This window comes from Varanus komodoensis, unplaced genomic scaffold (genome assembly GCF_004798865.1).
Source record: "Varanus komodoensis strain SLA01 unplaced genomic scaffold, ASM479886v1 scaffold4, whole genome shotgun sequence".
Classification (NCBI taxonomy): domain Eukaryota; kingdom Metazoa; phylum Chordata; class Lepidosauria; order Squamata; family Varanidae; genus Varanus; species Varanus komodoensis.
Genome location: NW_025335941.1, coordinates 51,082,247 through 51,106,049, shown reverse-complemented (window position 1 = coordinate 51,106,049; position 23,803 = coordinate 51,082,247). Strand labels below are relative to the sequence as shown.

General features: G+C 42.2%; 1 protein-coding gene across 1 annotated transcript in view; it reads right to left on the bottom strand.

Annotated features, from left to right (window-relative positions):
• The window catches only part of GUCY1A2 (guanylate cyclase 1 soluble subunit alpha 2), a 180,040-nt gene that overhangs the window by 9,499 nt on the left and 146,738 nt on the right, over window positions 1-23,803 (bottom strand). Inside the window, exon 7 of the mRNA XM_044441813.1 lies at window positions 18,487-18,641. Coding sequence (XP_044297748.1) covers window positions 18,487-18,641 — 155 coding nt within the window. The remainder of the gene's footprint in view (window positions 1-18,486; window positions 18,642-23,803) is intronic.

The window sequence follows — 23,803 nt, the reverse complement described above, 5'->3', positions numbered from 1 at the left end:
GCTTGCTTGCAACCATGTCCTGTTCTGCCCTGATAACAGACTTCTAGTTACTTACTTTGGACTATTCTTTGACTATGACTTTGACCTGCCATTAAACCTCGCTCTGGATGTTGGCATCTGTTTCACCACAGGTTCTGTTGTCCTCTCTTGTCTTCTGCTGTCCATGTCCCTGTCCTGGCCCTCGATGCTGACAGATTCTCCCCAACGCATCCTGCAGAGTGCTATCTAGATCCAACCCATTGGCATGTTTTGTTGAGCTGTTATCTTTAATGTGTCTTATTGCGTTTAATGTTCTGCTCTGTTGCTTCACTAAATGATGAATTTGACCTCCTGATCTAAAGCATTCATTGTCTTCGACAGACATTAACAAGTCCAGATTTAGAGGTCTTTTTTCACCTTCTATCTACATTTCATCCTTTGCCCCCCATATGAAATCTCCTTCTTTAATTGTAAGTATTTCAGTAAGAAATACACCGGGTGCCTTTCAAAATGCAATATTTTCTGAAGGCAGCATGCACCATACAGTAAAATCAATTTAAACTATGTAATTTTAAAAATAATAACAAAGCAGCAGTGATGAGCAGAAAAACAATAAAAACAGTCCATTGCCTTTATTTCATTAAATTTCAGCCAGCCAAGATCTAAAAACAGGGCCATTAAGGACAAATGCAATGTACACCAGGTCTGCATGAAGAATAAAATTGCTCTCTACAGCCTGCTTAAATAGCCAACCTGGGTGTAACTGAAGGCAAGATCTACCCCATCCAGTCAGAGAACTGACCTAAGACACAGGCCTCCAACATGGTGTCCATGGGCCGGCCAGCCTCCCTGCCCCTCTTGTTTTTTATTTAATCTCTTAAGTTTTCCTGATTAATTTTTAAACTGGGAGACTGGCTCGCAACAGCCCTCCAGCACCATCTTTCTTTGGGTTCAAAAAACTGGGCTGGTGTTTTAGAGTGCAGACCTCACATCTGTCTTGTATTTACATTTTTTGGGTAAGTTCCTTTTCTTTTAGGGGGATTCTACACCAGATCTTTTTACCAACATTATGACTGCCTCTTTGGTGTGTCACAGGATACCCACACCCCATGAGTTTCCCCGTGCTTTTTCTGGTATTACATCCTGGATTTATTCAGACCATTTATATTATGACTTTTCCACACTGTTTTTCCAAGCTAGACAGTACAGTGTGTGCTAAACGTGGCATACTTTTCTGGGAGGAGTGGTAGTTTCAGCATGCTGGCAGGGAATGAAGCTGCGGGACGAAGCATCCACTCCATCTTCAAGAAAATAGGAGAAATTTGGAGAAGGACAGAAGTCCAGTCAGCCACTGAGATAAAATCAGTTGGTCACTTCCTGGACCCTTAACCCTCTTAATTCATATTCTCTCTCTCTCTCTCTCTCTCTCTCTCTCTCTCTCACACACACACACACACACACACTTTCCCAGTGATCTGGACAGTAAATGCAATGCTTCCTGTTCCTTCTCAAGAAGAAATACATGTCTGCCCAGAAGTAAATCACACTATCTTCAAACATGCTTACTTAAAAGTAAATCACGATGTCTTCAATGGCAGTTATATAGATTCCTATTTGGAAATAAATATTAACTTCAGTAGTACACAGTCAGACATAAATTAATTTGACTTCAAGGGAGCTTACTTTTGGGAAAGTCAGCATGGGAGAGGGGCTACATTGGCTTCCAGGAAATGCTTTTAGTGGGAGGGGCATGGGAGTGCTGATCCCACTGACTTCACCCCATGGGAGAATGACAGCAACCAACACCACTGTCTGCCCTCCCCATCCCCTTTGCCCTCCTTATGAAGCTTCTGTGGGGGTTATGAGGAGCTGATATTTCCCTCCTTTTCTTTTTAAAACTACTCAATAGCACAATTTCCTTGCATGTATCTCCCTTTCAACTACTCCAATTTTTCCTGTGATTGCCTGTATGACACAAGCTCATGTTTTCAGCACAAGTGGAAACTCTGCTGTATTTACTGGCAGAATTAGAAGGAGGCTTGGGAGGGAGCAGGTGGGAGGATGGCAGTGCCTTGCCTGCTAAGCTAGTTAGCCCAGTGCAGATGAATCATCTGTTCCAGAACCACGAAGGCATTATTTACACTGGGATGGGCAACCTCAGTCCAGGAGTCTTTGAGGTCTCCCAGAAGACCAAGTCCCCTTGCTCTGCTCATGCAGCATTTCTCCTGATTAACGGTTTGGTGGTATTCTTGTTTTTGTGCAGTTTTCACCCTTCTAAAGAGTTGAAATGCCTTTTCATGGGTTTAATAACTGGCAGTAAGTGATTTAAGATAAAATATGCTCATATTTTTGATACATTGACTCTGCCCCATTCCAGCCACCTCTTACTGGAAAGCAGCCCTTGGAAGGTTCTCTAAAAATGGAGTCAGCCATGGGCTTGAAAAAAGTTGTGGACCCTATACAACACACTTCATCATTATGATGCCTGCCCATCCAGCTTCACCTAGAGTCACATCCCACAGTTCTCCCTCAGAGGAAATAAAATGGTGTTGTTGGTGAACTTTTAAAGCACTTTTTACAAGAAGTAAAGTCTCTGCCATTTCATAACCTGTTTGTTTTTTAAATTTGAAATTTTACTTATTCTCTTTTCTTCTGGGTGTATCTTCTCTCTAGCATTGGAGAAACCTGCCCTTTTTAAAAATAAAGAAAATGACATCCTCCAATGCCCTACAGGACATGGCTTTCCCACCTGGAGCATGGCTATCAACTATGCTCTTTTATGGTACCCTGCTCCTTGTGCCAGATCTTCCTTTCCCAGCTGTCCAGATGTGCTGGAGAGCAACATCCATAATTATGTGTCTGGAGGTTACCAGGCTGGGGAAATGGCAAGTACTGTATGAGCATAGCCCTGAGAAGAAACATCATCCCTTTTTAAAGAGAGACCAATTAAGTTCTTGTACACTGGCTCTGAGTGAACTTAACTCCCGTCTCAAGAGCTCAGCATACAACACTTCCTCTACCAAGGTGCTTAACTAGGAAATCTGGTGTGGAATAGCAATTAGAATGGTGGACTAGCAACTTGGGAGAGCCACGTTCCAGTTCTCACTCACCCATGAAGCTCACGGGGTGACTTTGGGCCAGTCACTCACTCTTGGGCCAGTCAGTCACTCTCAGCCTCACAGGTGTGTTGTTGTGAGGACAAAATGGAGAGGACAAGACTCATACTCAGGTCAACTTTGGAAAACAGTGGAGGGCAAGAAAGCTAAAGTCCATGGAGTCTCAACAAGTCAGGTTTGGCTTTGTGGATAAAAAACAGCCACAAAGAGGGGGAAGAGGAGGATTGTATAAACTACCCTAGGTTTCTTGCAGGAAAAAAAATGCAGGATATGCCCATAATAAATAAAATAAGACAAACTACATCAAGAAAGAGAAAATATATCTGAAAGCTAATGCATTAGAAGATGCGGTATGTGCTTTGGGGCCTAAGTGGCTCATGCTCCAATCTTTGCCTTAGAAGCAGAAACTCAGGGAAAATGTCTGAGCTAAGGGTCCAGCTCTTTTGGAGAGCTAATCTTATTAGTAATGAAACTGAAAAAAAAAAAAAAACCTTTGGCTGGAGGAGGAAAAAACAAAAGCAAAACTCCCAATACTTCCATCTCAAAATTCTGCAAGTGATCTATTTTGCCAATATGATGCTGAAAGCATCTTTTTTTTTTCAAAAGCATATCTTTCAAGTGGGTTTTATTTCTAAAGTGCAAAATAAAAAAGAATCTTTTATTAGACTGCAAAAGAGCTTAAAGCATAGTTTCCACTGTTGGTTTGGTACAGTAAACGATTTCTCATTGCATAAAGTACAGTCAAGACATTATCCATATAAAGCCCAGATGGACCAACCCAGAGGACAAGCGGCTAATGCAAGTGTACACCGTGCCAAGTGTACAAATGCACATATTGCATCGACAAAAGCAGAGTGGGAGAAATAAGCGAGTATCTGCCCGGAGATAAGCTGTCCCTCGGAATCAGCTGTCCCTTGCGGGCACCTAGCAAGTCTCCAGGCATTATGCTGAGTCCGAGCAAGATAGAAGACACCTTGAGCCTGGGAGCAAAATCCATTTCTTCAGCTGTCAAAATTATATGGAAGCTTACATTTCTGCATAAAGCCATCCTAATCCCTCACTGTGTTTGGTAGAAGTTATATAGCTTCAGATGTTGATATATAACCTCAGTTAAGTACAACTGTGTTTAGCAAATATTTCAGCACAAATCCCATTCCATTTCTTCCCACTTGTCTCCCGCTTTGAGAACATGGACCTATTAAATATAGCATTTTCTGATAAAATATTACAGCCCTTTCTGCTTCTTTCTTAACAAAAAGAAACAAAAAGTACATAATGTTTCTATAAGTGAGAACTCTCAGATTACCATGCAGTTCACTCTTAGCAAGATATAGAAACCACACACACACATATATATATTCAGGCTGATATGAAGTCCCCCATAATTTTCAAAGATAAATTTCGGGCACCCATCATAAAACTATCTTTTTCTTTAAATAGCTGAAAGTTCTGGAAAGTTTACAAAAAATCATAAAAAACACAAAGCAGTTTTGATGTAGGCAGCATAAAAGGTCAATACAGAGAACATTTAAAGCAAAATTTACAACAATTTGTGCAGCTAAACTGTTATCAATGCAGCTAGACAAAATAAAGAAAAATCTTGAAAGCAGAGTTTAAAAAAAAAATGTTCTGGAGTAACCAGCAGGGCAATACCTAGTACTAAATTCCATTAATGATATAATAGTTGAAAATATTGCACTAGAATTTATGTCAAACGTTAATAATACTGAGTTTATGGAGGAAAGTGTGAATTGATTTACTCCTTCCTGAAGAGTACCTGGCTTATTACATTATATTCCACCTATAGTTTAGATTTTTTCATATTTGTTGCTTATAATATTAGAAGAAAATGACCATTCTAACAGTGACTGAGCCTTGAAGAGCACAATTGCCTGAAATTCCCATTTCAGTTTATCACTATGACAGAAAACATTTAGTTTGAGGATTAGCAATAAATTACAAAACATGTTCCTGAAAACTAACTCTAGGAAATAGCTGTTCCATGATAGAAAATGTGTTCTCAGGTAAACACAAAATTGATTGCTGAGGTGGGAACATCAGGCATTTCATTTCTTTCACTTCAGGGTGCCTTCCCTGACCTGTTTACCTCCAAATATTTGGGACCACAACTCCCAAAATTCCTGACCATTGGCCCTTCTGTCTGAGGCTCATCAGAGCTGAATTCCACAACTTAGAGGGGACTCCAGATCAAGCAAGGCTGCCTTAAGGCCTAAGAGAATAAATCCCAGCCAAAGGTATGTAGTACAACTAGGTCAAACCATGGTTTCATTCCAGGCCTACCTATCTTATCAGCGTTTTGTGTTATGGGAACTCCATATTCCTCTTACATACTTTGTAACATACTTACAAAGACTTTTGTATGCTGAACGCAAGTGTCAGAGCAGTACTTTGTAAGTACTGCTCTGACACTTGCGTTCAGCATACAAAAGTCTAACTAAGACCTGGTCATGTGGCACAAGACATCCATGTGCACCCATGTCCCCCTCTGCACTTTTGTCCTACACACAAGTAGGTGAGTGCATGAGCAAGGCTTTGGTGTAAGGCAGTTTCATTAGATTTAGACAGCTGGAATCTTGAGTTACAACATTTGTTTTGTCCAGTTTTACAACAAGTTATTTGGTCTTTCTCATGAATGATTTCCCTTCCATCTCAGCTCCATTCCTATGTCTCAGCTCTCCCACCTATGCATAAGGTAGTTGAACAGAATGCTGTCTTCCTCAGTCTTCACTGCTATGCAATCACGTTGCCTTTTCCACAACATCACTAGCCTAAAGGGGATTCCCCACTTTTTCCCTTAAAGCCAGGGGAAGCTGGTGGCTCCAACCTTGTATCCATTCAGGATTTTAGTCTGAACTTTTAAAAACCTTTACCCCCAAAGCACCATGGAGAGCTCCTTAGAACCTCAGGCAGCCCTGGAGTGGATGTACTTCTCCAGGACATTGGACCCATCAGCACCCACTGCTTACAGCCCATCATGGACAAGAAATTTGCATCCCCTCTGCATTCATTTATTTATTACAAGCATTTGTATCCTGTCTTTCTGCACAAGCACTCAAGATGACTTACATAGTATAAAATTCTGAAAATACAATGATAAAACCACACTTATTAAAACATCTAAAATTGAACATTATAAACTAAAAAATAAGAAAGGAAAAATAAAAGTGTGACTGTGAAAACAAAAGAGAAAAGAGTTGGTAGCTACTTAGGAATTAAACATGCTCAGTGGGAATCCTGAAGTTTTTATTAAAGCCTAACAGCCTGCCGTTAGGTTGTGTCACAATATCCTTTTTCAAGGTCTCACTTTCAAAAGTCACTTAGTGCTTGGAAGTCCAGAGCCACCTTGTCAACTGTTTGGATCTTGGCTAAACATAAGGTATCACCTCCCCTCCTCTCTCCAACAAAGTCTTAATCCTGCTCTCCCTTCTCCTGAAAGCTTTTTGGCTTCGCCAACATGTCTTGGCACCATGCAATTTCAGTGCTTAAAATTCTGCCCAGGCCACCTAGGAGTTTGCACCTCAGTTAAAAGTGAAGGTTTTGACTTTTTAAACATTTATCAAAGTTGAATTCCCCAAACAGAATTTGCATACATTTGAAACATCAGTGCTCCTCCTGCCTTAAAATTGGCAAAGAAGGCTGTACTTAGTTCAAAGGAGGTTAAAAGACTACTGGGAGTAGGACAGAAGTGGGTAACTTCAGGCTGTGTGGAAGCCAATTCCCTGCCCAGGCCTCTCCCTGAGCCACTGCTGAAAAAGGAGGCATAAAAATAAAATCACAGCCTGTTGCTATAGAGGCTTCGGTGTTCCAGCTAAAGTCATCCATTCTAAGGCTCTGCAGCTGTTCACTACCAGATCTTGGCACCAGTTCACGGCTCTCTAAAAACTTTTTTCAGGTAAGTTAACAAAGGGCAGCTGCTCTGTGTAGATTTATAAGAAAATTGATTTCATATTGATTGAATACTCAATGTGGGGCTGCGATTTACAGATTTTGAAAGTCACTGCAAAAACCTACTGGATTAGTCTATAGTGTATCAGCATTGAGAACTAATAATAACAATAATAAACTAAGTAAGCAGTATAACACAAGACCTGATCTCACTGTGTTCTTCAATGCTAGACCCCTTATTAGAGCTTTGCATAACAAGATCATGCTTTCAGTGCCACACCGGGCCATAAACCAGCTCTCAAAATGCCCACTTCACCTCTAAGCATGCACTGAAAAAGTGAAAAGACTATGCAGCATTGTTCCATTCTTTAACCACTTCTTCTTTATCTGGCATTAACCGCCTCACTTGTATCTTGCTAAATCAGACTTGCTGAGAAATTCTCAGCATGGATCCTGAGCAGACAGGGGACTCCCCATATTTCCCACATATAACATTAAATGAAACCCCCATTCTGTTCCCCCTGTGGAAACTTCTTGGTCTAGAATTTTGCTTCCACAAAGTTTGTACTAGGAGGAAGTTCATAATCAGCCATGAGGAGCATGTACCATCATCATCATCATCACATTTCTATACCATCCGAAGCCAATGCTCTCTGGCTGGTTCACAACATTTAAGTCACCCATCCAGATTTCAACCAGGCCTGACCCTGCTTGGCTTCAGACACTTCAGGCTTACAGAAGCTGCGTATCTGCATGTGTTATTAATTGACCGAAACATCACATTATATTAGGAGCAAAGTTTACTCATTATCATTATGCTGATAATTTCATATAAAAAGTTAGGCCCCATGTTGTGATTAAGAGCAAGCTAAGCCAGCAAAAGTTGTTTTACGATAATAAACTATCCATTGTGATTGCTCATCTATTTTTAAATGTTTTATCTCTCATTAAATTTCTACTGTAACTGAACAATGCATGCACTACTGCCCCTGAATAATACATAAACGCTGAATATAAAAGCAAGTATGATAGAGCAATTACTGGTTGGTGGTTGGTTGGTTATACAATGCAGAGATATCACTAGCCACTAATTGCCAGTACTAGGAAAGAAAAGCTGCCTTGATTTCCCTGCAAGGCCTCACTGACTGCTAGGGCTTTTTCCCTGGACCATCTGGCATTTGTGCATTGTCTGAGATAGGATTTGCTATCTTCCCTGACCTGGTGCTTTCCAGATATTTTGGACTTCCACTCCCATCAACCCCAGCTAACATGGCCAATGGGAGCGATGTTGGGAGTTGTAGCCCAACAGGTCTACAAGGTCTGAGACTGGGGAAGGCTAGGGCACAGATGAATGCATGATGGCTTGTGCGTTGCTATGAGAGGCGTCAGTGATGGAGACATTGTGTGCAATGCAGTCTTCCTAACAGCTAAGCTCTGCAGTTCACATTTAAAATGGTTAAAACTAAAAAGAGTGTATTTTGATTTAAACAATACATCCTCTGTTTCAAGAGTGTATAAACAAATGCGAAATGTAAGCAAACCCAGTTTCTTTGGAATTTGGCATCAAACCCCCAAATTGGTCATTATCCTGTTTTTTGTTTTAATTTAAAAATCTCTGCCGTAAAATAAAAGCAGGGTTGTGCGGTCTGTTTTTTTGGACTTGGAAAGACAGGCTGGTTCACACTGGGTTGGGAGGAGCCCTGCCAGAATCCATCCCTCCAAGCATTCACAGGATTCCTCTTGTGCTCAGCCTGGTCTTTCAAAGCAACCTGAGCCAGAAGGTAGTCCCTGAATGCACGCAGACGCCCGGCTGTCCAACCAAAAGCTTCTTCTGCATCAGCTTCAGCCACCAAAAAGGCAGCTATAACAGGCATGGAAAAGGGATGCTGCTTGTACAGCCGTAGTGAGGAGCTGCTTTCCAGGGAATGGGCCTTCTTTGGGGCAGGTTGCATCAGCGGCGGCTACTGGCAGGCAGGAGGGCGCAGCCTGGAGTCATGAAAGGCTCGCAATCCCTGCATGACCAGCCTTCTTCAGGCATCAGTTACAATGGCTCAAATAGTGGCTGCTCCTGGCACACATGGCGCTTGATTCCTGGCAAGCACCCCACAAACTCTGGGGCACTTCCTAGGACCTTGGACTCTGGGTGGCTGCAAAGTGGGCTGGAGTCTAGGGAGCCAAGCCTACATATTTTATGTGATCATCCTCTTGTCATAGTCTTTAGCTTGTGCAATAAAATGTGTGTGAAGCAGGAGTCATCACAGAGGGATCCTAAGAGAACCCTTGTCTCACCTGGTGGAGACACAGCATTTTTCAAAGGTGATTGTCACATGTTTGTCTGAGAGCCTTGAAGCAACACAACTGTACCTGGAAACACGAACCACTTCACCCTCTCTGCAAGTGCCAACTTTTCCTCCCTATGCACGTTCAAGTCAATGCACCAATTTACAAAAGCTCTTTCTGCACCAAAGGACACCCAACAAACGCAACCCTCACACTCACAAGACATATCCCTGTGCATGCACAGAGTACTTCATTGGACCCAATTGTAACAACTACTTCTGCAAACCCTCCTTTTGCGAATGCCTGGGTCTGATCCTTTCTGAAGGGCCAGTCTGGAAGCGAGCCCACTCTGTTCTATATGCCTTTCCCCTAGTTGGCATTCCCTCCTTTCCGAATGCTGCACCAGGGGGCCAAACGTCATATCACGTTCATCTGATCCTGAGAACTCCCCGATGCCCCCACCTGATTGCTGTGCATCTTGGCTATTCTCAAAGTCCAGCTGAGCGCTTGGGGACTGTGGCCTTGAAATGAGCAGTGCTTCAAAGTCTTGGGCCATACATTCCTCAGCTCCCTCCATCTCCTCCCCTTCAGCGTGTCTCAGAGGCCCCATCAGCATGACCCATGAGTGCAGGCCAAGAACAATTGCTGCCCTCAGTCCCAGTACTCTCAGCCTAATCCACTCAAATGCCTCTCCAAACTCCTTGGAGGAAGGCTGGATACAAATGCTTATTACAAGCAAACAAAATCCAGATAATCAAACTAACCATGTGTTCACCCTCAAACAGAAAAAAGGTTGGTTACTGAGGTTTATCAAATGTTCTGGCAATTAAGGACTGTGTGTGCCCCTGTCCTTCCCGCTCCCTGCTCATACTACGAGGACTGTAGGAAGCAGCGCCTTTAATTTCTACAATTTCTATCAGACAAATTCATTATTCATACAGTTTTCAGGAATGAGAAAAATTATAACCAAACTAAGCAATTACTTCAGTTTCACAGTTCACTGGCTGGGTGTTCAGGAGAGCAACCACTCATATTGTGCATGCGTGTGTGTATATATTTTAAATTGAACAGGAATAGGTTGTTTACAAAGGTAGCCGATACGTATGACATGCATACTGTGCATCTATTCGTGAAGAGCAGGCATTTCAAGATTAGGTCCTCCCCCGTATCCGGGTGTAACCAGCCGTTTGTTTTACAATGGGCTATGAGGGAAAGGCATTGTTTCCTGCAATAGCAGCACTGAAAACAGTTGCTTTGTTCCACAGGAACCTCACCTCACCTCGCCTCCTTTTTGCAGCTGGAAATGCCAGGGATGGAGCTTGTCTGCAAAACATGCACAGCATCCCTGAACTCAGGGTTTTATATGCAACAGGCTGCTGTGAGGATGAAACAAAAGACCAAGGCCAGCCTTTGGGGTCCACCGATGCTGTTCCTGCCCCAGAATCCCCCTGGGTCGTGATACTGCTCACCTGCCAGGTGTGCAGCTGGTCCAGACTGCTCTTTTCCCCCCATTTCTTTTTATGCCCTTTATGCTGAGGCTTTTAAGGATTTACTTGGCTACCCAAGTCTTGATCAGACTACCCTTTCCAGCTGTTTCCCTTTTACAGACTCATTCATTCTGGTATTTTTTACTGTTTACTCTTTTTTCATGCTTCTTTTATTTCTATGCTATTTGTATTGTATTTTATGTCTTGTTGCAACCAATCAGCCAGAACTGTAGATAATACTTTGATATATGTGTTAATTAATACAGTAGTCAATAGCATACTAAGTGCCAGGCTTATGAATCCCTATGCTGTAAGCATTGTTAAAGATAACAAAAGGAAACCTGTTCAAAAATACAATTATACAGGTGACGAAGCTTTGGAATTAACAGGTTGGAAAGGCTTCCATATAGACTGAAGTGCTTAATCTTGCCTAATCTTGGAAGCTAAGCAGGGTCAGCCCTGGTTAGAATCTGGATGGGAGATTTAAGTCCTGTAATGCGTGGGGTTGGACCTAATGGCCTTCTAGACCTCTTCCAACTGTATGATTCTAAGAAACATTTTATACCACTCTTTTGTGGTCTAAAGGTAATTCCCAGGATTCATGTTTGTAGCCCTCCTCAATATACAACAGAGCAGAAAGAAACAATCACTGTGTATAAGCTACACATGGAAGATCAATATAAGAAAAAAACTTGTCCATGTCCTGTGATATACAACAGAAATAGAGAATTTATATCAACAGCAGAGGAGTGTATTGTATTGGCCTCATTTTTAATAGCTAAAATAACATTTTCATTCTCATGTCATGAAGTTTTAAGATGGTGTGCCAGAATCTTACCACCATGTTCACCACTTTCCCCAAAACACCTATTATCAACAGGATGAAGCAAATTCTTTCCACTGAAGAATATCAGTCAACTCATATTTAACATTCTACAACTCCTTATAAAGTTGCATGGAAGGGAAATAATCAACTCGGTTATGAGCAATTTCAACTTATTTTTAGAGATATTTGTTGCATTTTTTAATTTTTTTGCTTATAGAAGGCATAGGCAATAATTTGGGCCATATAAAACCTTTCCTGCCCTCCTACTCAGTGGTGCGGGAATCAACAGCACAACTATTTTAAAATGCACACCTCAACAGAAATGTTTTTTTTAATACGTTATCATTAAGAAGGGAAATATGAATATGCCAAAAACCTTTGCAAATCTGAAAACTGCAACAGATTGCAGGCCAAGTGGGGCATTGTCTGAGGCTACCAATCTATCAGTCTTACAGAAATTTGATGCAGATCTTCCCAAAATTAATCTAACTGAAAGCAGCTATGATGAACAGGTGAAATGGAGGTGTAGGCTTCCTCACCAGGATGCAAAATTCTTTAAGCATCACTCAGACAAAGTTCAGCTGTACATGCCTGAAGTGTGAATCTCAACAGGCTTTGCTTCTTGGGAGTAAGCCTACTCCAATGTGGTGAAGGTAAGTCCCCATTCACAATCACATAATTATAAGGGAAATCAACCAGTTTGCTAAAATGCCCATGAAACAGCTGAAAAATCATTATTAAGCCCATCCACGTTAATCATGGCAATTATTTTTCTAATTTACTTTCCAGACAGAATCAAAGATTGACCCTCAGGATCAAAAATCATCTACTGAAATGAAAAGAGTTGCTTATGAATTAAAATGCATTCCTTTCAAACTGTGTCAAAATACCTTGTTACAAAGACTCCTTTGACCCAGTCTTTTCTCAACAAATGTTCTTCTGCAACCATCAAAGGGGTTTCTTGTAAAATGCCCCTCCCCACTGGGATTAAGCTCTTTCAGTGTAGACAGAACTCTTCTGCTTATTACATTCTGCAATCCCTTGACATTCCATGAAATCACATCAAACACAGGGGGAAAAAACAGATTCCGCCCCCCCCCCATACAAATCGTACATATTTTACAGAAGTTATCTACTTTTCAATAATACAACATATAAACAACAGATTTTCCTTTAAAAAATCAGTGTTTATTATGCAAAACTTTACAAAATCTCAAAGGAAAACAATAATTGAAAATAAGAACAAATAAAAATAAAAAATCAGCCCCTGCAAGGAGACACCCAAATAAAATAAAATGGTATTTTTAAAAGAAACAAAATCAGAAAAAAATTGTTTATTTTATTAAACACACATACACCCCTCCCCAGAGGCTGGTATGCTATGAATTGAAAGGCTTTGAAGCATGTTTCACAGCTCAGAGTTCTGCTCAGCTTTCTTCTAGTCTTAGCAATTCACCATCAGCAAAACTGGTGTTTGTGACCAGCCATGTCTACCCTGCAAGCTTTTTATGAATGGGCAAGCTCGCTGACAAAAGCAGCCTTGCTGACTGACCAAAAGGGGAGACCCTGGCTAACGCTGGTCAGAACCACGGCAGGGCAGCCTGATATGCAGTAGCGCCAGGCCTGTGCAAGATGAGGCGTGTATATTCCAACTGGGGCCAGGGGCCGTGACCCAGCAGACGGCTGCCCCTGAACAAGCACATCATGCATGGCCCAGGGAAAGAGGCACTTGATGAGAAAGGGGGCAGTCACCAGCAGTGGGGCTTTTTTAAACAGGACATTACATCGAGACTGTGTCTGCAGTACCTTGTGCACATTAAAGCCTTAGAATGCTATTGCAGTCCAAAAGGAGGATTCTGCTCTCACAGAGAACACTGAACTACCACAAGAGTCTGATCCTAAAACTTGCTGCTCCTACAAGTATGTATTTTGGAAGAAAAGCACTCTTAGCAATTGCATGTTGTTATCTGGATACACTGGCACGTTTGCAGTCCTCAGGTGGCTGCATTTAGTCTGCAGAAATGCTTTCAGGGTGCTGCCAGGGTTCGGTCACATGATGTCAGAGTGGGGCTCGCAAGAGTCACCCCCTCACCTGTCAATGCATGGACTACACACATGGAGGATGCAAGCAGTTTAAAAGGGCTTCTGTGGCTGGGGAACGCAAGAACAAACAAGGGTCAAGCAGAAGAGATAAGTTTTATGAAGGGGTTTAATGGGAGTGGTGATATCATGTGGGGTGGGAATGCAAATCTCCCCAAACTCCTATGGGGCTAATGGGGTGGGTTAGAAATCAATCGATCAGTTGCATCCATTCTCTGCTTTGATACCCAATTTCATTCTTGAAGGCTCTAGCACAGTTGAGGTAATAAAAGGACCAGAAAACGCTACTGTGGTCTTCTGTGAGTCATGTGGGCCATGATTACATGGGTCAGGCTTGGGTCAGTTGAAACTTCCTTATACGGAGTCAGACAAGGGCTCCCTTGGGCTGAAACTGACCAGAAGGAGCTCCTCTGAGTAGAAATGGGAAATATTCAGGCTTTGAATATTTTTCTGGCCAGTTAGGCTTGGGGAGAAACCAGGTTACAAGTATGTGTTGAGAGGGCAGTTAGTACACATCCTCGAGAAGACTCAAGATGTAGTAAATCACACCTATCTGTGATTTCCAGTGAAGTAGCCTGCATTTGTTTCATTTCACATTTTGTTTTGATGCAAGATGGAGTCTGTGTCTGTTGTGAATCAACATCAAAGCAAGCAGATAAGTGTGTGCCAACTGGTGCATCTGTGAGTGTTGTAATTTGCATGCATATTAATTGGATAGGTTTGTATTTGTCTCTGTGTAACCAAAGAACATTATAAATGCAAGAGGCACCAGGAGCAGACAGATTTTGCAGTCAGGGGATAATCCAGAAGCTTCAGCTCTTTCTCTTGAAATTGCTGATGTGAATGCTTTAGTAAACCAACCCATGGATAAACCTAAAAGCAGACTGATTTCTTTTTCTTCCACACCTGGAAAAGATTTTTTTAGCCCTAACTAGAGAAGATGGGATTTGAACCAGGGACCTTCTTCATGCCAAGCCTGTGTTCCATCACTGAACTACAGCCCCAGATCCACATTATGTGTTCCCCTTTACAGCCAAATGCTCTTATCTTCACAGATGAGAAGGAACATTAGAAACTGTTGGGATAGTGGATAATTGTGTGTGGAAACACTTTCCTCTCTGTAAAAAAGTGCTATTGCTGAAGTCAGGTTCATATTTTCAGTGTCTGGGGGCTTTAATCAAAACTGCCATGTATCTCCTCAAAAATAAAAATAAAGATTTTTTTTTTAAACTTTGCCCTCTGATTGTTAGTTCAAAATGCTGGACCTTCACAATGGGAAAAGGAGCACAACTGCCAGATAGAATCTGTGTCATGGGCAAAATTATTTATAGAGGAAAAAATGAACACATTTTGGCTAGCTGCTAGTTTCAGTGGGTTGGTGATCTTGCTTGCTAATCAAAATATTATTGCTTTATTGTGGGAGGAAAGCAGGGGGGGCTGTAGAACTAAAAACCTGGGGGTGGGACCCAGAGTTCATCAGGTTTGTATGCACAATCCTCCAGATACAGTCCCTGCAATCTTCCATCAAAGGATCTCAGGATAGCTTCTGCTGAATTGATTAAGACTGCAATCTTAAGCATACCCAGCTCTACATCTCATTTACATCTAATCCAGGTGAGGCAGTGGCTGTGTTGAACCAGTGCCTGGCCGAGGTAATGGGCTGGATGAGGGCCAATAAACTGAAGCTCAATCCAGACAAGACAGAGGTCCTGTTGGTGGGTGGCTCGGGCCTCGGGATGGGGGACTTGGGCCTTGTCCTAAATGGGGTTGCACTCCCTCTGAGGGACAGGGTTCGCAGCTTGGGAGTGCTCCTCGACCCAGAGCTGTCTTTAGAAGCTCAGGTGACGGCGGTGGTGAGAAGCACCTTCCTTCAGCTTCGGCTGATACATCAGCTGCGTCCCTTCCTGGAGAACGACTGCCTGGCGACAGTGACACACGCACTGGTAACTTCCCGATTAGATTTCTGTAATGCGCTCTACGTGGGGCTACCCTTGAAGACGGTCCAAATACTTCAATTGGTGCAGAATAGAGCTGCCAGGTTGCTGACAGGGACTGGGCGTTGTTCTCATATAACCCCAGTTCTCTGTCAGCTCCACTGGCTCCCGATTGAAGTCCGGGCCCAATTCAAGGTGTTGGTTATGACCTATAAAGCCCTAAACGGCTTGGGACCTGGATATCTAAAGGAACACTTGCGCCCATATATGCCCTCCTGCCCCTTAAGATCAGCAATGGATGCCCTTCTCCGGGAACCCTCTGTGAATGATATTAGGAGGGTGAGTACCTGGAGGAGGGCTTTCTCTGCGGTGGCGCCCCATCTATGGAATGCGCTCCCCAGAGAGGTCCACCTGGCGCCGTCATTATTTGTTTTTCGGCTCCAGGCTAAGACCTTTTTATTTAAAACTTATTTTAATTGCTAAATTATTGTATTTATTAGGATTTTAAATTAGCCGAGAATGCACCGGGGGTTTTAATTTTTTTTTCTTTTAAATTGTTATATTGTTATTGTTTATGTATTTTTTGTGAGCCGCCCCGAGGCTTTGTTGTGATGGGGGCGGCATAGACATGTTTTAAATAAGATAAAATAAAATAAAATAAAATAAAATAAAATAAAATAAAATAACTTTTCTGGGAGCAAGTGCCATTCAAGTCATCAAAGCTGTGTAGACATGAATAGGCTCAGGTCTGTCAGATTTCTGTAACTGAGCAACAGCTAGAGTTAAAATAATTACCTGCATGTTGCAATTCACATCCCAGTAGCATGAGTCAGATTCTAATTTCTACAAATCTGCCACAGAATCCGCTTTACATGGGCAGAGTGAACATCAAGGCAACAATAACAAAAAAGCATAGACAACAAGATGACCCATGTCAGAATTGCAGTAGGGGAGCCATTGCAATTCTCAGAAATGTTTTTGGCTGATACTACAGAGGCTGTGACAATCGCATGTGTAGAGAGTGGGTCTATTTCCTACCAAATGCACCCCAAGCTATTTTATATTCCCCAGTCTCTTTCTACCACCTTTCATCCATCATGGGCCACCCTGCCTATTTTGCTCTCAAATTCCTGCTCAACATCCCTGCCTCTTGTTCAAGCCAGTGTGTTTCCCCTCTAGTTGCATAATTTTATCTCAAGGGTGTAAGCTTCATTTCTTTTGCCTCTTTTTAATCACTTCTAAAAACTTCAGCTGCTTTGTATTCTATCCTATCAGGCACTTCAGGTCCTGCATGGAGAAAATTGCAGACGCTTTCACTTTAGGTCCTGAGTGAAGAAAATTACAGAAGCTTTAATTTACCCAGAAGCTTACAAGGAAGCATAAACACAGGGATGCTTGGAAATGCTAAGAAGGGAAGGTACATGAATGAGAGAATACTGCTAAAGCATGAAAAAGCCACATGCTCCAAAATCATTGCAGGGGAAAAAGACAAGACAAAGCAATACCCGTTTTCTCACCAAGATGTTCAGTGCATGGAGGCTCTCATCAAGGTTGAATTTTGCGTACTAAAAATAATCTGGACCAAGACGAAATAAGCTTTAACCCTCTCCACTCCCAGAAATATGGTACCCTCCATCGATGAGTGCTAGAGGGGTTGCTGATCAGCTCTAACTTTGGTTTATGGGATTCTGCAGGGTTGTCTTCTCTGATATTTAATATTTACCCAAACCCTTTGGAGATGTTGTCTGGGGACTCAGTGTTGCATATCATCAATGCACAAATGAAAGTCTTCTTTTCTTTCTTCTAATGCCAAGGAAGAATGAGTGTGCATGCCATTGTTTCTGTACAGTGATGAATTGACTATGAGCTAATAAGCTGAGCTTTAATCCAGACAAGATGAAAATGCTTTAAGTCAGTTGGAGAACTGAACTGGGCTTGATGGCATGGCCGATGTCCCAAGGTCTTGTACTCCCTTTGAAGGACCAAGTCTGTCCTTTAGGACTGCTCCTGGACTGGCCTTGTTCCTGAAGAACCAGATCATGCACATGGCCCGAGGTGCTTGCTAACCAGGTCTGAAAGGCCCTGACTGACCTTCATAGCCTTACCAAGTTAGGAATTATCGATGGGGTTGCAATTACGGAGGGGTGTTTGCCACACTTTAGTATTTAAGTAGACATCCCCAGTGCCCTGGAACGAAGCCCTGATAACTGCATGGTGCATATATGATTTTGGAAAACACTTCTCAGATATATGTGCATTGGTCAGTACAAAGTCACAAGAATCCCATTTGAAGTAAAGTGTTTCTTGGAGGAATCTTACTCCAAATAAATCCATAAATTTAACAATTAACGTACAGACTGGAGATACCTCCTTCTAGACTCATTATAACAGCTTTTTCAAAAGGATCTACTAATCCATTTGGTCGCTACAAGATGTTTAGTGCTCGCTCAGCATCACAGAACAAAAATCCTACAAAATCCATCTGGTACTGACACACATGGCATTGGATCACCAAAGAAAAGCTCAGCCATTTAATTAGGCACCCTAAAGCAGCTTTCCCCAGCCTAGTATTTTGCAAATGTTATTGGACTACAATTCATATCATTCCCAGCTAACATGTCCAATGTCTGGGGATGATGGAAGCTGTATTCCGTCACACCCAGAAGGCACCCCTTTAAGGAAGATGGGTATAAAGGCATTACCTAGTTAATAGTTTCACTTACCCTTCATTCAACATTTTCTATCACTTAATGTTATAGTTGTCTGTGACTGTATATTTAGAAATAAACCTACATTTTTCTTTTAAAAATAAGGTGCATGTTCAAGCAATAAGCTAAGAAAGACTGCTGAGCACTTACTGGTATGTAGTTGGGCTGACATTGATACGGCGTGGATGGCTTCCCGACTCAAATTTGCTTGCTAGGGTGACGTTGTTGCCAAAGAGACAGTACCGTGGCATCCTCACTCCCACAACTCCAGCCAGAACAGATCCTGAGTGAATTCCTATCCTCATCTGTTAAGGGACAGAGGAAAAATGAAAGCCGTTAATCAGAATCTCCTCCTGGGGCCAAAACAGAAACTATTTAAATTCTGTACCGAGCAGCGTCTTTTTTCCTCTTCAGTTTTATCGACACAGTAGATTCAGTCTGCAGTAGGACTTCCATGTGGGGTTTAGGGGTTTTTCTTAAGATGCTGGACATCCTATGCTTACCCCAGGGTAAAATGTTTGAAAAACGATTGGATACGGATTTAAACTACTGTCAATTTTGGCACAGAGCTAGCATAATACTCAAGGCACGTAAAAGAATCCAGTCTGATGTTTATTGAAACTTCAGGAGCCACAAATGCAGATATTCATTTCAACAATCTCTCCTCACAGCTTTATATTACCAAAGAATTAAGAAAAAGTGAATTTGTATATGCATACAAATGTCCCATGTTAGTGAAAAAAATCTCATTTGGATTTAACTGCATCCTCCCATCCCATCCTCCCATCCATCTTCCATCTTGTTCCTTTCATAGGAGACTTTTAAAGCAATGGATAGCATAGAAATTTTTAAATAAATAAATAATAGATTCAAAATCAACTAAAGGATGGAACTGTGTGGAACAGTGTGCAGACAATAAATAACAGAAATCGTTTACCTGATTTTTTTCTGGCTTCAGGGTATCTATTCTACCTTAGGCAGAGATTTAATGAACAATTAAAAAACAAGAGCAACACATGTGTTCAAGATCTGTAGCATAAGATTACTACATATATAATTAGTCATAGTTGTGGACCATGTGCTCTGCCTTATCAACTCACCTGTCTGTGGGGCTGGAGGGGCAGAGGGGAGCAACGGGCCTTCTCAGTCTGGAGGAGACTCAGAGGGGGATCTGTTGGTGACATACAGATATGTGAGGGGATGTCACACAGAGGTGGGTAGGGACCTGTTCTCCCCTGCAGAGGAGAGCAGGATGTGCTCCAACGGAGTGAAGCTCAGGGAGCCAAGGTTCAATTTGGATGCCAGGAAGCTCTTCCTCACAGTTAGGACACCGAGGGACAGTTAGGAATGGGCTTCCATGGGAGGTGGTTGAGGCCCCATTGGTGAGAATGTTCAAGGATAGGCTAGACATGCCCATGGTGGGCAAGTCGTGAGCAGAACCGGCTGGAGCCAGGGGTCAAACTAGATGGCCTGGGAGGCTGCTTCTGATTCACTCTGTTTCTATGTTTCAGTGCTAGCTCATGTCTCCTGACCTTGGTTTCTTTGCAAACAGGATGCATGTATCTCATCCCTCAAAGTGGTACTATATATAGATGTCCTAAGGACATAATCCTAGGCATATATAGACAGACAAAAAGGGACTTAAACTGCCAGCATGCTCCAGCCAACCAAGCAGGGAGCCAAAGGTGGTTTGTTCTGCCTAAACACACAAAGGGTTGCACCCCAAGTGTTTTTGAAAGTATCTCACCAACAGACCCAAACGGAGCATGTGAAATGAAAACTATGGATACTTTTCACAGCAGTCCAAGGCAGCCAGGCTTGAAACAACCACAACTCAGTCTGATCGGATGTGAGTTTTGAAAGCAACTTCCATCCATTGGCATGCTGATGTTAGTGGCCACAGCTTCTCAAGGTTGCATAAATATGGTAGTACATATTTGAGCAATGAATTCCATTGTTCAACTAGGAGCTGTGTAAAGAGGTACTTATTTTTGTCTATCCTGAATCTCCCACTAATCAGCTTCATGGAATGACCCCACTGACTTCTACAATGATCAGAGAGAGAGATTTCTCCCTATCTGATTTCTCCACACCATGCATGATGCATCTATCCATTGCCTTTCTCCTAAGTAAGACTCTCTCTCCTTCCTCACAGGGGAGTTCCTCCTCCTCGATCATTTTATTTGTCCTTTTCTTCACTTTTTCCAGTGCTACAATATCCTTCATTAGTGTTGTTGCCAAAACTATACACAACATTCTAAGTGTGGTTTTACCACAGATGTTCATAAGGATAGCATGAACTTGGCAATTCTATTTTCAGTTCCTTTCCCGATTATGCCTAACATGCAGTTTGCCTTTTTCAAACCCAGCAGCCACACAATGGGTTGACATTTTCATCGAGCATCTGAAATCACCGCTGCTTCTGCTAAGTTGAATAAAGAACCAAAATGAAGCAAATCAAGGAGCAATTCAAGCACTCGAAAAAGGGGCAGGAAACGGAGAATCAAAAGCAAATGCAAGTGAATGAGAATTTACCTAAAACAGATTAGGTGTTTAATAGTGAAAACAAATGGAGTTATTATTTAATTTTGTTTGTATGAAAAGAAAAGCTCCTACCCACCCCTGCTGTTACTGCTCAGATGAAGCATGTTGAAAGTTGATGTCTCATGACACATCACTTGCATAACAGTGGGCAGCAGGATGAGATACAGTCTGTACCAAATAAGCACTAATCTCCCAGCAGGTTTGACAAGCAAGCCTGACGGACAAGTTTTTGTAGTCGCTTTTATACCTTTGCTTTTTGTGGCCGCATGATTCAGAGAGGCGATGGTACAGTTCAAGGCCACTTGGTAGGAGAGCACATGGACATTGCTTCAGTGGGGGCACACGGAAATGGTTCGTGAAGCTTGAATTGGATTTCCTTTAGCAAGATGTTTCCTAGCTAATTAATATTAACAGCATCCACACTCAGTCTAGGGACTACATGCCTTAAAACAAATAAGTATCTAAACCAATTAAGTTAAATTTGGCAACTAAATCAAATCAGCTCTGGACAAAAGGTCTGTTCAGCTTCCAGCCTGATACCAGCGTTCGGCAATAAACTTGCATTATTCGTTTGCTGTAAACAGAATGAAACAGGTTGTTTTTCTTTATTTCTGAGCATGCTTTTAAAGTGGAGGTGCAAGGCCTGAGACCTGCAGGTAAAATGTGGGCTTCTGGGAGTTCCTGGAAGGCCACACCTCTGCCCCTATCTTCACCCCCTTTCCTATAACCACCCATTGTTTGCTGTCTTCTTGGCCTTTGTACACAATTCCCTCCACCGCATTCTAAAAGACTATGTAGCCTCTCCTAAGGTTGAGTTACCAGAGGAAAGAGCTGCAAGCTCCCCTTTCTCACTTCAGCTCTGCCCACCATCAGAATGCTGCCCCAAGAATGTATCTAAGATAGAATTGGGCCCTTTACTTGAATGTGTTCCAGCACTTTTGTTTTACACAAAAGAGCCTGGATGATTAATATCTCAGTTGCTTCCAGATCAAAATTGATTGAAAATCACCATGAGTCATTCATTGTCTGACAAAGCCCAAGTGAAGCTGGTACCTATTTGCGGTCCTCCTCTGTTTTCCCAGGGCTGTTTCCCCTCCTTGTTCTTACTGGAGAAAGTCTAGCTTTTTTGAGAAAGCGGTAGAGAGATCCAACCTTCAGGTGCCCTTGCTGCTGCAGTCCACTCACCTGTTTGTAAGAGGTGGGGGCTGCGACCTATCAGGCAGGTGAACTTATTCTCGCTCCAGATCCATCCACTATAACCTTTTCAGTGAGCACTCATTCTCTCACCTGTTTATTTTATTTTAATCAGTTTTTAAGTACCCACAAAGCAATTTATAACAGTTACAAGCACTAAAATGATGAAGAAAGGGTAATATGGAATCGCGTGTGTATATTGCTCTAATTAACATATAAATGAATTATAGCAATAGACTTCAATGCCCCTGTCAGAAAGGCAAGATATAGATGGTAAGACTAAATGAACCTAGACAAAGCTTGCATTGCTTTAGAGTCTAGGCAAAGTTTTTACAGGCAGGGACTGCCTGTAACTTTCTCCTGGCAGAAAGCAGGGACAAATGGCACCCCTTCATTTCATATAGAGGCTGGACTGCCAGTTGGATCTGATTTTAGCACCGGAAACAGTGGGGCGAGACTGGCTTTGAGGCATACACAGCTTTCTCCTTCAAGAGAGTGCAATGCTCTGGTTGTGGTCAGGAGGTAATACCTTGGGAATCCGCAGCTGCTGCCCCTGCAGATCTGTTACATATGCCAGACTTTTGTCCTTGCTTAAGGACTAGGCCAGGGCTGAGCTTTGCAAATCTTATGAACTGAACTCGAAAAGAAATTCTACTTTTAGATTATCTACTTTAAATACTGGTGGTCATTTTCTTTAGTTTAAGCAAAGTTGAAAAGATGATTTAATCTATTAATGCACTTTCCTTCCAACAGAGAGGACCTGTTGCTTATTTTGACCAAAGCCACACCAAAAACCTGGAGGCAAAGGTGAAATTAACAGGAGACTGGAAATGTTATTAGAATACAAAGGATGTAATGTAGAGTCATGATCAATAGAATCATTCCATTAGACCGAGAGAAGAACTCCCTCATGGTTTGAGGTGTTTGTTTTTTGGCCATTCATAAAAATGAATAAATGAGTGTAATAAATCATGCTTTCACATTTAAACATTTGAGGAATTTGCATTAGCAAAGACATTATTAAAAATATTCAAATTTGAAATGAAGAGGATGCCAGCAGTAATTGGTCAGGCTTGGGTTATAAAAGTTTATGATTTGTACATGGATTTTTGAAAGATCATAATTAATGTTATCAGTGCAAAATAAAGTCCATGCATCTGGATATAACCTTGCCCTGGAATGCATAAAGATTTCCATTTAATTAAAAAGAATGGAGGAGTCCCCAGCTGCCCTTGCACAACAGAGCCCTGCATCTTTAGCCTACGACAACTCACAATCATCAGGCCTGATCCACTGCGGGCCTGATCACATGATAGAAGAGCATCTATCATGGCACAGAATATGTTTACCATGCTTCTGCTGAAGGGCTCCTCTTTAGGGGATAACTTGGAACCCCCCTCCAAAATGAAAGATCACAGAGGGAGGGACTAGCTACCCTGAGCAAGCTTAAAGCAGAGGGGCGCCCTGGGTCCCTGAGGGAGATGACTGTTGACGCTCCCTCTCACATTGGAGGGAGTTGGTCCACTTGAAGTTGGAGACAGATACTTAAGGGCCACCTTAGGCCCAGGAAGCATTTGAAGGCCTGGCTGGTCCAGCAGCAAGATGTAAAAGTTGCCTGTCTGAAGAATTAGGAACCCCATGAGAAAAGGTATATCCATGAGCAGTCCATGCCTCAGGTGGCTCAGATGGCCCACAGACATGTTCTGGGTTGGGCTTTGAAAGCTCTGGC